The sequence below is a fragment of the Clavelina lepadiformis genome, chromosome 3 (genome assembly GCF_947623445.1).
Source record: "Clavelina lepadiformis chromosome 3, kaClaLepa1.1, whole genome shotgun sequence".
NCBI lineage: Eukaryota > Metazoa > Chordata > Ascidiacea > Aplousobranchia > Clavelinidae > Clavelina > Clavelina lepadiformis.
Window position 1 is genome coordinate 21,866,187 of NC_135242.1, and position 18,262 is coordinate 21,884,448.

General features: G+C 37.0%; 3 protein-coding genes and 1 long non-coding RNA gene across 4 annotated transcripts; 1 reads left to right on the forward strand and 3 right to left on the reverse strand.

Annotated features, from left to right (window-relative positions):
* Window positions 1-1,870: 1,870 nt before the first annotated feature.
* Window positions 1,871-7,541, reverse strand: LOC143450876 (RNA polymerase II subunit A C-terminal domain phosphatase SSU72-like). Its single transcript, XM_076951619.1, has 5 exons — window positions 7,357-7,541; window positions 7,092-7,235; window positions 2,890-3,029; window positions 2,699-2,817; window positions 1,871-2,598 (listed from the first exon to the last, which is right to left on the reverse strand). The coding sequence occupies exons 1-5, from the start codon at window positions 7,428-7,430 to the stop codon at window positions 2,497-2,499; spliced, it is 579 nt and encodes a 192-aa protein (XP_076807734.1). The 5' UTR covers window positions 7,431-7,541; the 3' UTR covers window positions 1,871-2,496.
* Window positions 4,840-7,098, reverse strand: LOC143450877 (uncharacterized). Its single transcript, XR_013114787.1, has 3 exons — window positions 6,773-7,098; window positions 6,175-6,347; window positions 4,840-5,094 (listed from the first exon to the last, which is right to left on the reverse strand). It is a non-coding gene; the product is annotated as an uncharacterized LOC143450877 (long non-coding RNA).
* LOC143450873 (adenylosuccinate lyase-like) lies at window positions 7,514-13,229 on the reverse strand. Its single transcript, XM_076951617.1, has one exon. It carries the CDS (start codon window positions 9,410-9,412, stop codon window positions 7,967-7,969), a length of 1,446 nt encoding a protein of 481 aa, XP_076807732.1. The 5' UTR covers window positions 9,413-13,229; the 3' UTR covers window positions 7,514-7,966.
* A 954-nt stretch (window positions 13,230-14,183) lies between these two features.
* LOC143450875 (ADP-dependent glucokinase-like) lies at window positions 14,184-17,905 on the forward strand. The gene is made up of 3 exons (XM_076951618.1): window positions 14,184-15,577; window positions 15,759-16,372; window positions 16,583-17,905. The coding sequence occupies exons 1-3, from the start codon at window positions 15,431-15,433 to the stop codon at window positions 17,259-17,261; spliced, it is 1,440 nt and encodes a 479-aa protein (XP_076807733.1). The 5' UTR covers window positions 14,184-15,430; the 3' UTR covers window positions 17,262-17,905.
* The last annotated feature ends 357 nt before the right edge of the window (window positions 17,906-18,262 follow it).

Sequence of the window (18,262 nt, forward strand, 5' to 3'; positions counted from 1 at the left end):
AGCAGATAAAAAACGTCAGAAAAATAAGAAAGTTTCAACACCGTTCGAGGTGAACACCCATCAACAACCTACGCCAGAGCCAAAAAAAAAACGAAACGAACCAGACTACAAATGAAACACGGAGACCTATTCTCAAAATACTTTACACAGGCAAATCTTCTACGATTTTAAAAAACAAATTATACCCACTTATACCCATGGCCCGAGTACCCATGGCCCGTGGGAATAAGTTGTTTGCATTCGCAGGCGCAATGAAGCATTTGGCAATATAGATCCACTATATCCAATTGCGGCCTGTGAGCCATACGCGAAACAGCTAAGGGTTTGTGCGGCCTGTGAGTCATACGCGGAATGACTAAGGGTTTCGCGCCTAGTAAAAAGGTTTCCTTGGTAAGTATGCAAAGTAGTAAAAATACCCTAAAATAAAACCACGTTTTAATTTCCACAAACAGAAACTATTCGTCCAGAAAACTATAGCCGGTGCTGGCTAAAATAGAGAAAAATTATCGTTAAACTACATGCTGATCTGCTTTTTCTACTGGCGAACCCAAACTGCAGCAAGCACTCACATGGATTCAGTTGATTGATTTTTTTTCATAAAAACTATGTTAACCTTGGCCATGTGTAACAGGTTAATTACGACAAAGTATCGTTTAAAATCGATATAAAACTGTTGTTCAGTAAGGCATTTCGGTTGCACATAGCTGACACAGTCGTCACACATTAGTAAGGTATACAGTAGGCAATGAACTATGACCAAAATTAAGTATTCAATTAACAGCACATAAAACCATGAACTCTGAGAAAAAGATAAGAAATAGGTTATAATGCCTTGTGCAATGACCTTTTCACCATACATAGGCCTATGCTTTAAAAACAATTTAATGCATGATTGTAAATTCTAAACAGTTAATTTTATTGAAAAAAGCAAATTACGCTCTACTAAGTTACTGACGAAAGCATACAAATACTACATGAGAAAAAGCAAATTGTAATCAGTCAAAGTTTCCAAACAAATTTCGACGTATTTCAGTTCGAGATGCAAATTCTATAGCCATCTGTTTGATATCTGTTTTTTCCAGATGGTCTGCATTCACATGACAAACGCCATCGTAGTTCAGACGAACTTGCGTCATAGTAGGCTATTTCTTAGCCAGGTTTTCAATCGCCTAAGCACTTTTCATTAAGCAATTGAATCCAACCCATAATAAAAAAGCTTGCGAAAACGGTTTATCGTTTTTGTTAAAAGTTGTGTATAGTCAATCTACCTATTCCACGCCCGTTATTACTTATTTTTTACTGTTTCCACTGTTATCCAATCAGTCATTGCTATTTTTTGCACCTTTCTTTTCGCAACGTCTACGATCTCCACAACCTGCTATCTTGAACAATGCCTTTGCACCTATTATTGTTTGCTTGTCTTGTCTGTATAAGGTCTTAATTTCGTGTCCTTTTTCCTTGCATCTACTTCTGTACGAGCCGTTATAAATATTTGCACAACTTTGATTTTAAAATTTACGTCTGTTTTCTACTCTAATCAAGGAAATGTATGTTCATGAAGTATATAGGCTCAATATGTTGTTGTTATGTTGTACATATATGTTAGTTCTCGTACATTGTTAATAAATTATGTTCCCTGCGCTAGTTGTTTTGTTTGCAACTTTGTGGTATTTAAAGTCGACTTCTAATCTTTCTGTGTTAAGCGAAAAAGTGTAGCACTTTAAGTTTTTTTCTAGATGAAGATACCATAGCCAGCTGTTTTCTTTCCTATAAGTATCGTAAATTTTCACGTTATTGGTCTCGAAAAATGATCATTTTAAATCACGATCAACCTTCTAACCACAGAACAAAACGAAAGTACGTGAACAAGTTACACGTATACCATTTTTTATGAGCAGTATTAAAAAGAAACGCATAAAACAACTAAAATTCAAGACAAAATTATAACTGCAAATAAATGTGTGGTGCAGTCATTTTCACGATTATACAACGAAACTGCCCAAGACAGAAATACAGTACAAACAACCTATTCCAAAAACTGACGCCCAAAATTAGATTCAACATAAAGTGTTTCAAACTCACAACAAAACAGTATGTTGAAACTTAATTTGCTAAACATATAAAATTAGCGAAATCTGGACGTGTGGAAAGCACAAATAACCGTTTTATTTTATATTATGCAGGCCTAAAATCTAGGACCGAATTTTCGACTACTTTGACAAAAGATCCACGTTGGACCAAACCACTGCAAATTAAAATAGATGATAAATATTTCAAAATGATAACCCTATTAGGATATTGGGAAAGGTTAAGGATCCATGCTTGTATGTAGATTTGTCGGAAGTCCCATTGTAAAATCCACATACGCAATTTTAACTTACTGCTACAAAAAGAAGAATAAGATACAAAAGTTTCAGATGCTGCTCCGCAAGAAATGTTATTATGACCATATCGGTCAGCCGGTTTGCAATATGTCGAACCACAGAAGACAATGGCTCAATAAAACTGAACAGAATGTATGATTCGCCTTTTTGTTTTGTCCTCAAACTCTTGCAAAAGTTCGTCTATTTCATTGTCCAAATCATCCGACTCTTCAACCTGGGGATTAAGATGGAAGCGATCAACGAAACCGAAAAAACGTATCATCGAAGCTACAGTAACTTATATCAAAACAACGTAGTCTGTCAAAGCAAATCACCAATTTGGCCAGCTCGCAAATGACAAAAGCACCAATCGTTGCTTCTTCGTGATTATCGGGAATATCAAAATTAATAACGTGAACCGGTTCCATGAGTTCCGCTTCTTTGGTGTTGAAGTCTAAAACAAACAGAAAACAATTGATACGAGAAACCGTACCGGCTTTAAACGAAGACGTCGTCATCTTCTTACCTTCCATTATCTGGTCGTATACACGTTCTTCAAGAGAGATGACAATATCGAATCTCTGATCTGAGTCCTGGAATCTTTGCGGCCGATCCTTGATGCGTCGGTTTCGATCCAGCATATTAAGAACGCCGTTTTGAGTATAGCTACAATGCTTAGTTAAGGAAATTGTTTTGCAAATATTAAAACACACACAACCCACAAGCAGTCTTGGGCTACTCTTGATGTTGTATAGTTAAATATTTTTTACAAAACTCTTTGTCCTGAAAAAATCGGGAAATCAGAAAAATTTCCTAAGCCTCTAGTTAGTCTAGTATTTCAGAAATAACAGGTGGAAGTAAAGCGCTCGGTGAGTAGCCCCACCTAGCGGCTAACCAAATGCCTACAAAACCACCAGAAAGGCTGTACGTGACCCATCCTGCAAAACTTTCACAACTTTGCCATTTTTAAAAAAAATTGGTTGTTTACATTCAAGTGAATGATAAAGCATATATTTTGCCTTCGAAGTATTTATTCGTACCTGCTGCTGAATTCGTTAACGACGGTGAACGCAATGGCATTCTACGAAATATAGCTATTGACGAAACGTACTATTTACAACAATCGACGGGAAGAAATGGCACGAAACAATGCAACTTTTGAAGACTTCCTCTGCATTCAAAAATTCAATCGCTACAAAATAAAGTTCAACAGACATGGAACAGCTTGTCCAGGAACATTGCAGCAATGCTTCGACCCTGAAAAATAGGCCATGATTACTTGGATTGTGTGAGGCAAAAGATTGCTAAGTAAATCTAGATGATGCTTCCATGACAATTAAGTGCTTAACTTAAACTACAGGCTCCCGAATGGGGGCTACAAAGTTTACTTTTTTGACTTATTGATTTTATTTGCGAAGTACAGGGGTACGAAAAATGCGCTAACGAAATACGACAAAGCAAAAAGGTTGGGAGCCTACGTCTTACACAGTCTTTCCAAATTACAGCATCCGGTTCCATTTTTGGACCCGATGGCGAAAGCCCGACTCGTTAAGTTTCAATCATAAGCATCGCATTGTTAATTTTCGAAAAAAGGTTATTTATGTAAATCTTATTAAGCCTGGGTCTGTGAAACTACCTAGCGGTACTTATTCTAGAAAATTATCACCGCTAGATGTCGCTCTTTTCACGCAAATAATGTAGCCCTACCGCCAATTTTTTGAAAAGGTAAATTTTTACTTCTAAAACAAAGTGAAGGATGGGATTTTAGAATACCAAGCTACGACGTTGCACCTTTTCAAACCTCAAATTGCCATTTCTTGTGACTTTATTGAGCTTAACTACAAGCTTCTAAAATAAAACCATGTACCATTTTGACGACAAGTATCCTTTGTGTTGTCTTCCATTGGTGCTAGACTAGCCAGTCTGTCACGTGACAGAACTGTCAACATCTGAATTAGAAGACATCGAGCGACGTACACCGTCACCTGCAACGTCTAAAATATTTTGTGAAATCTTGTTATAAATACATGCCTTGACAAGCCGTCTTCCACAGACATTCCAGCAAGAACACTGGCAATCATCGTGAAACAATCTATCAATCACTGTCCACATGGTAGCGTCCTAGCCCAAAGTTTTGCTGATATAATTGAATACCGGCAAGCTGCAACAGGCTGAAAATGCAGCTTACGGTTGTGCAATTAAAGTCACACCCTAAAACTGTAAACAGGAGTTGGTTGTTGACGACGAGAGCAAACCATTCTTTTCTTCTCTCTTGCTACGAGTTATAGTGCCAACAACCTAGTGTGTGGCGTCTGGTGTGACGTCACAAGGCTATATGTTGACTCTCGTTCAATACAACCTAGTGTAACCTCCAAACTGTTCCAAAAGTTAATGGGGGTAACAATTACCAATGACTGGTGACGATTTTTCTTGATGTAGACCATATTTTTTGTAATGATTTATGCGTACAAAGCTATTCGAAACTTTGCGAAAATACCCTGTCATTGCTACACATATTGGCATTTGTTAAAACAAACTAAGCCAACAACGATAAAGAAGCATTTTGCTTTTCAACCCAGCTAGCTTGTACTACCAAACCAAAAACAGGTTTGGAAATGATCCTACCATGCCAAGGCTGGTATTATTTATAGCTCTGAATGCAGCAATATGTACTGGCGTTGAACTACGATGATCACTGTTGGTTGGAGACGAAAAGTTTCAATGCTGCCTCCTACAAAAAAATAAAGTGTGTTAAAATCTAAACATGGTAAACTAATTACAATACAAATAAGAATCAAGTTTCTGCATTTTACTACATTGCACCGCCCTGTTTTTATAAATTTTTTTAAACTGTAAATTTGATGAACTTAGGCAATGGCGCGTATTTTCACAGGTAAAGCTTTGTGAGGTGACATCTTACATTTTAAAAAAAATCACTATTTCCCGGTGAGGATATCATGTAGGCGGTTAGGCTAGAATGGCTATGCAAAAAATCGGCTTTAGCTATTTAAGATTTCACTAAAGTTGCTATGTTGTAACGTTTACATCAAAAAAGTAGCTGTGTAAAGTAGCTTCAGACGCATGTTTTTTTCTGGAAAATTACGGCAGCCTACATAAAAAATAGTTTGGCGCTTTTCACCTCTCAATTGACTAGGAAAAGGTTAAACCTGAAAGGCATTCCACTGCTAAGTATGGATAAAACAGCCTGGATCAAAGAGTTGCAAACTTCCAAGTGACCAGCACATAAGTTTACCATATTTTTAAGCCGCAACATACATGCTTAACCATAGACGAAGACAAAGCAATAACGTTACATGGGCACTCATTGGTTGTTAGTTATCACTAAACCATTATCTTTTACTGAGCAGTAGCCGCCTAAAGCTGGAGTTAGTAGTTTTGATTCTCTCTGCTATTGCTAATGCCCTGTATAAAAATTGGAACGTTTTCGGCCAAATCAAACATTACCGGGACGTATTCCAACTAAGCCTACCATTACACGCTACACTGGAACACTCCCAGTAGCCAAAACATCGCTGTTTAGTATTCTTTGATGTCACAACTGTCATCATATGACTCGAGACAAAGCTGTGTCACATTTACTGCCTTACGCAGTTAATTGTGGACAATTCTCAAGAAAAAATGTAATAAATATTGCAAAGAATAAATAAATAGTTTTAAATAAAAAATTTTTAAAGCAATAATAAATGTTTTTTTATGTTGCAAGATTTCCGACGTTGGCTTCTGACAAACGACAGAAATAAAGCGTATTGTTTCGCACCCCAGCACGACAAACGCGTGCGTGTAATTTTACCTAGGCAGGACACTTTGTTTATAGGCAGGTCCAACAAACACCGTGCGGCAACGCGCATATGCTTCTGCTTGCCATAACATGATAATAACGCCAAACATTACTGATAGAGTGGGATATGGTATGAATAGTGACGTTGTTTGACAGTTCATCTTGCCACTTCCTTGAAGAGAAATCTAGCAACGAGATAATTTAACTCAAAACTGAATACTCCTTCACATAAATCGAAATGCAATAACACTACAGCTACGGTCATTTACACCAAGAAGGTAACCAGTGTTGTAACCAAAATGCTTTACTTGACTACAGTCAATGACGCAAACTTCAAACGTTAGCTGACGTCACACTGCGTGTGCAGCTAAGTAGGTCACCATTCATCAAGATTGTATCAAATTTAGTTTGTTTTTACTTTTTCCAGAAAACTGAAGTACAAATTTTTATAAAAATACTTGTTTTTGTTACCTAAGGCTCCAATATTTACCAACGTGACTTGAGTCAAATTGAGTCCCTTTAAACAACTGCCTCGAGTCAAGTCAAGTCACAGAAAATAATGACTTGAGTTATTACAACACTGTTGATAGACACCCATTAAATAACATACATTCTGGGTCAGAAAGCAGTTGTCATCCAACATCTGCATTTGTCAAAATATCCATCTGCATAATTGCGTAAAAATTTGTAGTGCAGTGCTTAGTGAACCTTTATCCAGGTGGCAGTAAATAGCTATAGGACAATTTCCATTTCATAATCTGCAACAACTCACAAACAGGACTGCTTGAAAAGGACAGCTAAATCACAACCAATGTTAAACTAAACCCCAACCAAACAGTAGCTGAAAAACATTGATATTTTCCTAATGCCAATGTCCATCCTATGCTCATATCCTGCAAGAAAAAATGAAATTAAAGAAGAAAGGATACAGGTTTATGTCTTTCTTTTTCAGTTGTTCAAGAATGTCGGAATATTTCCAGTCGAAACTGAAAACATTGGGTTTGTCGGCAGCAGGTCCAGGAAGCTTTACTTGGTTTCCAGTTCCAAATGATTGAACGTTAAAGTTTTTCTTGCTGTAAAATTTGTAACGATCAGTTTTTCACTGCTTTCCATACAAAACAAAAAGGATTACACCTACTGTAAATTTTTCAAAGGTGATATACAAAAAAAATACAGTGCTGTGACTTCACTAACCTTAAAAACCGGTGGGCTTCCATGCTTCTGTTCATGTTGCTGGAACAGACAACAGCAAATCTCAGTTTTGGCATGTTTGCTTTATCAGACAAAAAGTCTTTGCACTTTCAAAGGTTGCTTGCACAATTATTTCACAAATTTATTTACAAACAAACACCTGCAAAAGGTAATTTGTCAGAAATGAATGAAGCATGCACTTTTCTGGCATAAAGCGTTGTGCTAAGTATTACATAGGAAGGCAGTGATCAAACACAGACATAGGAAACAAAGAACATTGTCAACATTGTCTCAAAACATACTTTTTCATTTGCACTGATTTAGCCCATCAAAAAAACAAAACAATGTGGCAAGAGACATCACATAATTCATATGGACTTCCAGTAATCAACATTATGTATGGTATAACTGGTATGTTCTTGTCAGATACTCTGTCTGTTCCGCAGACTTTAAGCCAAAACATCTCAGTTACACATCTACAGTTCAGCATAATATTAAGCTTTCAGTAATTTTAGCACAGTAAACTAATCCATCATTCAATCAGTTTCCTGGCTTTATGGACAGAATTACAACAGGCAAGTTCCTGACTTTGTTAACACTGAAAGCTAGTTAGCTACACATTAAGAGCCGCTACTTCTTGAAGGAAGTCTTCATACTTTAAAAGCACTGGTTTTATTTCTTCTTCAAGAAACTCTGTCACTTGCTGTGATGCCCGACCAATAAAAGAACTAGGGTCCATTAAACATTGCATTTGACCGTGGATGGGTGTGAAATATGAGTCTCCCATTATCCTGTCAACAAGGTCATTTTCACCCCCTTCTTGTTTGACCACTGCCGCTGCTTCTTGAGAAAGCACTCGAATGTGTTCATGAACTTCTTGCCTATCCCCTCCAGATTTTACCATTGCCATTATAACATTTTCTGTGGCCATGAAAGGCAGTTCTTGCTTAATGTGACGTTCAATCACCTTTGGGTAAACAACCAAACCTTCAGAAATGTTCTGCAATGTGTTTAGGATAATATCAGCTGTTAAAAACGCCTCAGGAATACAAATTCGTCGGTTGGCACTGTCGTCTAACGTTCTTTCAAACCACTGCACTGCAGCAGTCTGTAACGGATTAAAAGAAAGCGTAATCAAATGGCGAGCCAATGAGCAACACCTCTCACTTCTCATTGGATTCCGTTTGTATGCCATTGCACTGGAGCCTATTTGACTCTTTTCAAATGGTTCTTCTATCTCTTTCATATTAGCAAGTAACCTAATATCAGTGCAGATTTTGTGTATAGAACTACCTAAGCTTGACAATACAGATAAAATGTCAGAATCCACTTTTCGTGGATATGTCTGCCCAGTGATAATGTAACATTTTGAAAAACCAGCCATTTCTGTCACAAGTTTGTTAAGTTCTTTCACTTTGCCAGCATTTCCATCAAATAAAGCTAAAAAGCTAGCTTGGGTACCTGTTGCACCTTGTGTGCCACGAAAACGAAGATTATTTCGAATTCTTACAGCATTTTGGAAATCTGTCAAAAGATCCTGAATCCATAAACAGGCCCTTTTACCAACTGTTGTAATCTGAGCCGGTTGAAAGTGGGTAAATCCAAGAGTGGGCAAGCTTTGATACTGCTCGGCAAAATTGCTTAGCCTATGAATACAGCGGGCAAATTTCGGCAATATGATATCCATGGCGTCTCGCATTACAATCAGATCAGTATTATCTCCAACATAGCAGGAAGTGGCACCTAAATGTATGATAGGTGCAGCACTGGGGCATCTCACTCCAAAGGCATGCACATGCGCCATCACATCATGTCGACGAATCTTTTCTTCCTCCGAAGCGACTCTGAAGTCATCCTCGTTCAATTCAATGTGCTGCTCCATATCTTCAATCTGTTTGCTGCTTATTTCCAAGCCTAGTTGTTGCTCTGCCTTTGCTAGAATCGTCCATAATTTTCTCCATGTTGAACACTTTTTAAAGTCACTAAAGTTGAAAGACATTTCTTTGGAAGCATAACGAGACACAAGTGGTGAGCGATACTTTTTAAATTCCAAGTCCATTTTAATATTAATTTCTAAATTATACCAACTATACCAACACTAGTACTAGTACCAAACCTTTATTTGCTATTAAAATAATTTGATCTATTTAGTCAAAGTCAATATATTTATCACAGATACACATTCCAAAGAATAACTCACCAACACACATGTATATAGATACATACTATTATGTGTCATAATAGAGTTATTGTTTATTTGCTATTAAATAGATATGCAATGTGCAATCAAAATCTCTACAGCATGCATTTTGAACATGGATGTAACGAATGACAGGTGAACGTTTTAACCACTTGGCCATTAAGCTGAGCAATGAGCATATATATGTAATAACCGACCTGAAAAAAAAATATTATTAAAAACCTAAAAAGCCTACAGGTATAGGTAGGTAACACAGTCAGACCTCGTTAATCCGAACCATTTTGTTTCATCAAAAAATGTCAGTTTAGTGAGATATCCGGATAATCAGAGTTCAAACAATATTAGGGCAAAATTTTTCATAAGGAATGTCAGGAATGTAAACAAACAATGGAAACGACACTCAAGCATAATGAAGAAGTCTTAAGAGTGAGACTGCAGCTTTCATTGTGCATACCAGCAGATAATTTGCTATTGTTTTCATCATCTCTGACAAACGCACAAAAAACTTGCATTTACAAGTTACAACCAATCTTTTTCGATCCGCACTTCGCAATCCGGTTTATCTTTTTTTTTCTACTGATTTGCACATCTGTTTCAAAACTTCCGTGTTGGTGTCAGACAGGGAAGTTTCCGAATTAAAGGGGTAAAATGCATGGGAAGAAATTTGTTTTCTGCAGTTTTGTGTCAGATACTGGGGATTCCCGTTATCGAGAGATCTGGCTGTAATTACAAAATTGCTTCAATTCTTTGATATGAAATCAAAATTTTCATCTGCTAATATCATCCATTCAACCACTTTTATAAACAGATGAAAACATAATAACATATATGCCAAACCAGTAGCACAATAATTGCAATGAAATGCAGAAAGTAACTTTGTTATCATTTGGCTGATTGCATTTAGCAAAATAAATTTAGTGCATTGAGGTGAAGTGCTCAGCTTTTCCTACTGTACAAGGATGATAAATTGTATACTATTTAGCTGTTTCAGAAAATGATGCTTTTTACTTTTAAGTTACAGTTAAGGCAAGAAAAATTGATTTGAGTGGATATTTTTGCTAGAAAAATTGAAGCTAGATTATTAGAAACTAGAAACATTTTTGACCGGAAACTGTGGCGGATTTTCAATGAAATCATGTGGGAGTAAAGGCAGTAACTCGATGTTATGGAGTGATCTGCCACTTAATTTGTAAACTTATCTTTAGTAGATAATTATAAGACAAACTTAAGACCTCAAATGCTTTATTCCAATATTAGGAAAGGGAGGGGATCGAAAATATGTCAAGCACATCTATATATTGTGATTAAAAACTTGCTGTATCACCCCATCTGTTATGATAGCGATGATAAGTACAGAAATATTTACGGCAATCCTACTTATGAAATTAGCATCTCTAGAAATGTATGCAACTGAGCATCTTTTTAGTTGTAGCATCTCTTTGGTTGTAATTCTTATTAAGATCAGCTGATGAAAAACAAGTGTTCAGTGAAAATTAGACTAAAAACTTTTGTTTTAAGGATACAGGAAACAGTAGAAAGCCCTCTGTTGGATTAGTAAAGAAACTGTGCCCATTGTGAGAAAGAGCCTGAACCCTGAAAGTTGTTCAGTGAAAAAATCTTTTGATGCAACTAATCAAATTTGTCCTAGACTACACAACAATTATACAACATTTATCCTACTACAATACACTCAAAAAAATTCAAACAAAATTTGATGTTGTTGTCAAACGTCTGCTGATGTTTTCCCATTTTTTTGGAAGGAATAAAAAAAGGATAAAGAAGCCAGGGATGGGTTCAGCCTATGGCACCCAATCATTTATCGCCCCATAATACAATAAATTATTCCTTGTATCTTTGCCAAAGATTAAGACATGAACACTGTGTGCATGATCAGTAGCTAATTTTTTTTGGGCCATAAACGATTTTGTGTCTTCAACTCTTTTCAGAAATCACAGTTTTTTGTTTGTGAATCCTTACTGGCTATAACCATTGCAAATGTAGATGCTGTGAAAGCAACAGACGAGCATAATGAACTGATCAAATGCACCAGTGACCAGATTACTTGTCTTCTGAGTTTTATAAAATCTGCCGGTCGTAGGTTAGACCGGCTAGGCGGACCGTAAAGCACCTAAGTCTATATCATCACTATTTCTCAGGCATTCCTAAATTTGACTGTTTTTTTTTGCTATAACAAACCGATCTGTAAAAAAGGGGTTGATCTATTTCTTACACACAAAAGGCATCTCAAAAGACGGCCAAAACCACAGACGAACAAAAAAGAACGGTTTTTGAATAAAAGCTTCTCCAGCCGTAACATTAATCAACTGGCCTCAGCACCACTGCGAACAAAAACTGAGCAATTAGGTACACGTCATCAGTTGCCAAGGTGACACACTCGGGGCACCTTTTAAAGGGAAGTGACGAAATAAAATTCACACCAGCAATGAACACATAAATATTGTACAAGGAAAACGGGAAGGGTAGAATTGTTCAGTTATCGAACATGGTGAGAAAAATTCCGATGGCCTTTTTCAAACTACTAGTTAATCTCGAATTGTAGCTGTTGATTATTTCATGAGTTGTAAAAGAAAACTTAAGTTATTCATATTTTCCAAGACAGTTATTGAGAGGAAATATGTTACCATACAAAACTACGATTATAATGATTATGATTTGAGTACGATTAGAGCCTTAGTACACAATACAATAACACATATTTAATTTATCAGAAAACATTTGTCGTTTGTGCAGGCAAGATGCAAACCTACACTATAGAAATCAGGGAAAAAATCAGTGTTTCCCTGTTTTTTTGGAGACACCAGTTTTCCCTGGTGTGCAATGTCGTTTTAGAAAAAAATTTCAGTTGTGCTCATGTTATACATTGCAGTCTGGTTGAGGTCATATCGGAGCCCTTCCCCTCAGTTGGATAAAAACAGACACGTGATTTACCCGATTTCAAACAAAGTGACTATTTCACCGGCGTCCGTTCACCAAAGTTGCCGAATCACAATAAGGTGACTGGCAGAAGTTTGCTGATGGGTTTATGACTCTCGTTTTATATGGTAAGAATAAGGCATTGCGGTGGCGTAGTGATAAACATTGGGGCTTGTATGCTATAGGTCTCAGGTTTGACTTTTGCTGTTATTTTATGTTATTTTTTTATTCAAATTTGATTTAAATTAGTCATGAGAAGTAAAAGTTTGGGTCGGAGGGGATTAGTTTTAAAATAATTTAGATTTGCAAAAAATTTGATTTTTAGTTGAAAAATAGTGTATATTTGAATTCGCAGGCTAGCTTAGTAATTTAATTAAGAGAAGTAAGGGTTTGGCTCAGAGGTGATTAGCTTTAGGTTAACTTACAGTTCGGAAAAATTAGTATGTGGTTCTATGTTGAAACTAGCATACATTTCAATTCACTGACTAGCGTAATTGCCGTTCAACGTATTCCTGTTTTCCTACTTCGATAAACGGCGTCAGTAGATGTGTCTACTCCACCGGCCGCCGTTTACCGAAGAAAATAGATACCAATTGCGTAACCGGCTAGCCGTTTACCCAAGTAGCTTTTTCCAAGTTCGGTAACCGGCTGCCGGTGAAATACACAAAGAACTAAAGATTGAAAAACGTAGGCATAGGCAATCCATATTGACACACTTAAAAAACAACAGCACACTCAGCAGGCAGCTAATGAGTAGTTATGACCAATTTGCCCACAACTTTTGTTTTCAAGGAACCGAAATTGGCGGATCATACAGGACGGAAAACCAATGCGTCGTGCAAAGGCTTTCCTCAGTCCGAGGATAAAGAATATCACTATACCAAAAACAATATGAAGTTTTACTACTCTATTTTACATCAAATGTAGAAAAATTTAAAAAAAATTGTGGCAGTTTTATGCAGAAATAAACTGTTTTTTATTCATTACGTTTTATCCGAAGTTTTGTTTCTAAGAAACTTTTACAACCGATGCCCCAACCATTGCGCAGTAAAGTAAACTGCTGAAATATTAAATCTGAAAGTTCAATTTACGAAAGTATCTGTTTGAGGTAAACATCATAATACACGTTTTCCTACAGTACGTGCTTTTGGCATATTGTAGAAATTGTATTTGTCAAGTTGTCACATGCTACTGATTGTCTGTTATTGTGCGTTAGTGGCGACCCACTCGTATTTTTGAGCTTTAGTGCGGCATTGACTGGTTGAGATCATTGTTTGTTTCTTTACAACACCATAGTGCGTATGGATATCAAAAGATTTGTTCATGGGTTTTGTCTAGCCTACATAAAATAAAATTATAATGCTGTTGCGGAGGCACTGCTGCTTGTCTTAACTTATGTTATTCGGACTTAATTTACCTGCCGAATTAATGATCTGACTCCGTGGTTGCGTGCGGTTAGAATTCTCTAACCTTAACGTGTTACTACGGTTACTAGCCGAAAGCTCTTACGATTAATCAGATACAGTTTATCAGAAACAATCCTTTATTGTAGGAACTGTACAGGTTCCGATTAATATTACACAATCACAAACTTAGCATTCACCAATTAAAACAAGTCTAACGAATTACATTTTAACACGACTAACGTAATACGTTCGTACGATTCAGTATCTCTCTGTCTGCGGTTTTACTCGCGTATCAGTTCGAGTTTATAAAGCGGAGCGATGTGAACGGAAATATTCAACACAATATACACGAACATTTCAGAATGTGTGAACGATAAAAGCAAAGCGTTGGCAATGGGAATTACATTCAGTTAAAACTAGGATGTTATGAAATCACCTGGTAACGTACTAAACGGCGTTTTCACATAAAGTTATTTAGGGCAAGTTTCCAAATATTACATCACGATTGCAGGTTTATCAAGTTGCAACTGCAGCCAGATTGCAGCTTGCAGAAATGCTAGTTGCAGTTTTATCATGAACAATGTTTCAGTAACTAAATGACGCATATGTTTCCACAATTCATATAATGGTATTGGATGTGGCTCCCAAGCCACTACACTGTAATGGCCAAGTGATAATTCAGCGTTGAGGAAGTTCTTAAAAAGTTATATGACAACTCAGGTAATCTGGTTGATGTTATATTCGACCCAGGAAGAGTTCGATTTACAACTCTTCACCGGCAACCACAGGTGTTTGCCTACCGAAAATAACTACGCTACTTCTTCACTAGACCCCAAGGTCTAGTTGTCCTATAGCACCGCTCTTGTTAATCACATTCTTCGATGTGAGAGGCATCGTCCACTGCAAGTTCTTGAACAAGGCGAGATGGTCAACCAGCATGTCTGGAAAGAGACACTGCAGTGTTTGAATCGTTCAGTGCGCGAGAAGAGCGAGAGTTGTGGCAAGACAACTCATGGACGTGCTTCTCCATGACAACGCACCTGCCCTTAGTATCTGAGAGTTCCTTGCACAGAAAAACATCACTGTGCCGGAGCAACCTCCCTACCCACGCAACCTGGCTCCATGTGATTTTTTCCTCTTCCCCAAGCCCAAGGGGATCATTAAGGGAACATGCTTTAAAGATGTTTACGGCATTAAAAAGGCTGTGACGACAGAACAATGGAGAATCCCGGAAGAATTCTTCCAGGAGTGCATGCAAACGTGACAGAGATGAATGGGATAGTGCACTAGACTCCAGGAGATTACTTTGAAGGAGATAGCTTGTAGTTTGGGTTTTAAATAGTTCTTTTGTGACACCACTCCTGGAACTTTTCTGACATAGCTTGTATATGTATATAGCCTACTGATCACCATATTATATGACATACCGTTCGAAAATTTAAATGTTTATACAATTGTTGTTCAACTTAATATAAATCTGTTATATGCAGCTGTTTTGACGTAGGGTGGCCTTTGCTGTATTGATTAGGCAGACAATATGGCCAATTCCTTTGCAAAAGTAGGAGGAATTGTCTCTGTACTTGCCGTGTTCATTGCAATTCTTATGCAACGAAAGGGTGGACACCAAGATCTAAATCATGAAATTCCTAACATTTTGCAGTCTTTGCAGAAGGCCGAAAAAAAAGTAGGATTTAACATTTTGCATGTACTGTACTAGAAATAAAACAATTTGTTCAGAAAAATGCTTAAAAATTCTTCTAGTCAAATGAGGTTTTTCGAAATATAAATATTTTGTGCAATGCATTGCATGTTTCATACAATATAATTAATAATCTCTTATTTGGTGTTGTTTGTTGTTTTAACAGGTTGAAGTCGATGCTTCAACTCGAGTTGCTGTAGGATTTGGTGGCTGCATGGATGTATTTGTGGATGCCATTGATTTGCTAGATGCAATGTCAATTAAGCCTCCTTGTGAACCCGAACATTATAATACTATACAAAATGAGAAAGAATTGGCCAAAGGCTTCTTATACTTTTTTCAGTATGGAGCAGCCGCCGAGAGGTTCATTGGTAATACCACCCTGTTTGATAATATGGTTGATACAGCGAGGTCTTTAAAAGGTTTTAGAACAGCCATGGGAGGCAATGCACCTGTAATGGCAAATCGATTTGCCATGGAAGGGGCAGACGTTTTGCTTGCGGTTCAGTCTGGACCTCACTTCAAGAAACTGCTTAAGCCAGGTGTTAAAATGGTGGGCTCGGATGTTGATCACAGTGATATTCATTTAATTATGGAATACAAGACTGGGGAAAAATGGGAGCAACACACTTCACCTCGAGCCAATCGCTACATTGTACACTCTGACCATTTTAACCCAACTATTCAAACACTTGAGCCATTTATGGAAGCTTATAAAGATTTCAAACCTTCTCTTTTAGTTGTAGGAGGATTGCAAATGCTGGACAATTTCCCATTTCGGTAACTTACAAAGATAATCAACTTCCATCTTTACACTATACTGTATATACTGAAGTTGTTTCCATAGATTTTAGTTCTTTGTTATTTGTAAAAAACCATCTTTAGATTTCATTTTTGCGGTTTTGTCAACCTTCCTATTCTTGGTGTTTCATTGTTTGTTCAGAACTAGTGTTATTTACACTTTTGTAATTTAAAGAATTATTGTTTCAGATCGGGTGAGAGGCAGGCAAGATTTGACGTGTTGCAAAACTTGCTGATTGACGCAGCATCCCGAAAAACTTTGGTTCATTTCGAGTTTGCTTCATTTGTTGAGGAATCGCTTGTTTCTGATTTGATGGAGTATGTGCTGCCATATTCGGACTCAGTTGGAATGAACGAACAGGAACTTCCTAATTTATTAAGCTTTCTAAAATTCAACAACATAACAATGATATCTGAGACGTACCCCCGTGTTGCGACTGTGCTAGACCAAATGCGTCAGGTTTATCAGTTGCTTCACAAAGCCCATAACAAGGTGTCACGCTTGCACATTCACACACTAGCATTTCAAGCTATCATGACAAAACAATCATCTGCATGGAAAAATACAATGTCAGCGGCGGCTCACGCTTCACTGACAGCGAATCGGCATATTTGTGGTACAAAGTTTGTTGATATTGCAAAGTCCAAAGTCTTGCTTGATGAATCATTTTCAACGACATCGGATGCAAAAGCGGCAAGTAGGGTCCCATTTGATCCAAAGCGACCCGTGTCATGTTGGGAGGAGGATTATGGTGACGGGGAAATGGTTCTCATTTGCATTTCCCCTAACCTTGTATGTACCGACGTTTATCAGACTGCTGGTGGCGGTGACAACATTTCATCAGCTGGACTTGCATACCAGATATAAGTTTTTCAGATTGCTTGCAAGTTGCAACACGTCTTTATTAAATTGTCTCTGATATATTATGTTCTTTTGCTAAAAACTAACAAAGCAGGGTATTCTGGAAAAACGTTATATTTACAAAACTTTACTTAATGTATCAACTTTGTTGTCAGCAGAAAACAAATAATTCAACTTCTAATATTCTATGCAGTCTGAATTATAAATGTCCATTGGTTTTTTTCACGTAAACCATGCAATAATTTCTGTATTTATCTTAATCTTTTTAACATTTTGTGTATGTCGAATCAGTTGTTTTTTTATTGAACTGGTAAACACTAATCAGTATTATTGTTTTTATTGGCAACAGCATTTTATAACATGCATAACAAATTGTTGCTGTCACAACGGAGAAGGGTGGTGTGAAAAATAGATTTCTTTTCCTGAAAGTTTCAGGTTTCTAGTTGCATGTTCGTAGCTGCATAGGGTGGAGCAAATATTATTGCCTTTACTGTGTGTTATACATTCTTGTTACAACATTTCGTCATGTAGTAGGGTGATAGAATTATGAAATTATGCATCCTTTTTTTGTTCCGTACTTGACGGTGGACCAAGATTTATGCACAGTTTCAGGTAAATATAGTAAATAAAATAGTACAATTGATGATGTATTATTGCGGTTATGTTTGCATTCAAATTTCAATTCAAGTTTCGGCATGAAAGGACGTTTACAACATTACTGCCATTTAAATTTATCTAAACGATTACATTAGCAGTCATTTAAACTTTGCAGGATTCATAAAACCTTGAGTGTTATGATTTCTATGAAATTAATGGACTAAACGTCACACTTTGAAAAACAATCCATGGCTGGGGCTGCTTTTTAGCTTGGGAATTACCCTAGCAGATGTCTAATTGACAATTTCCAGGTCAATGCTTAAGCCAGGTGAACAAGTGCTTGAAAATTGTTGAAATTTGATTTTGGACCAAAACTTCTTGTCTTCAGTTCACTAAATCCATCCATATAC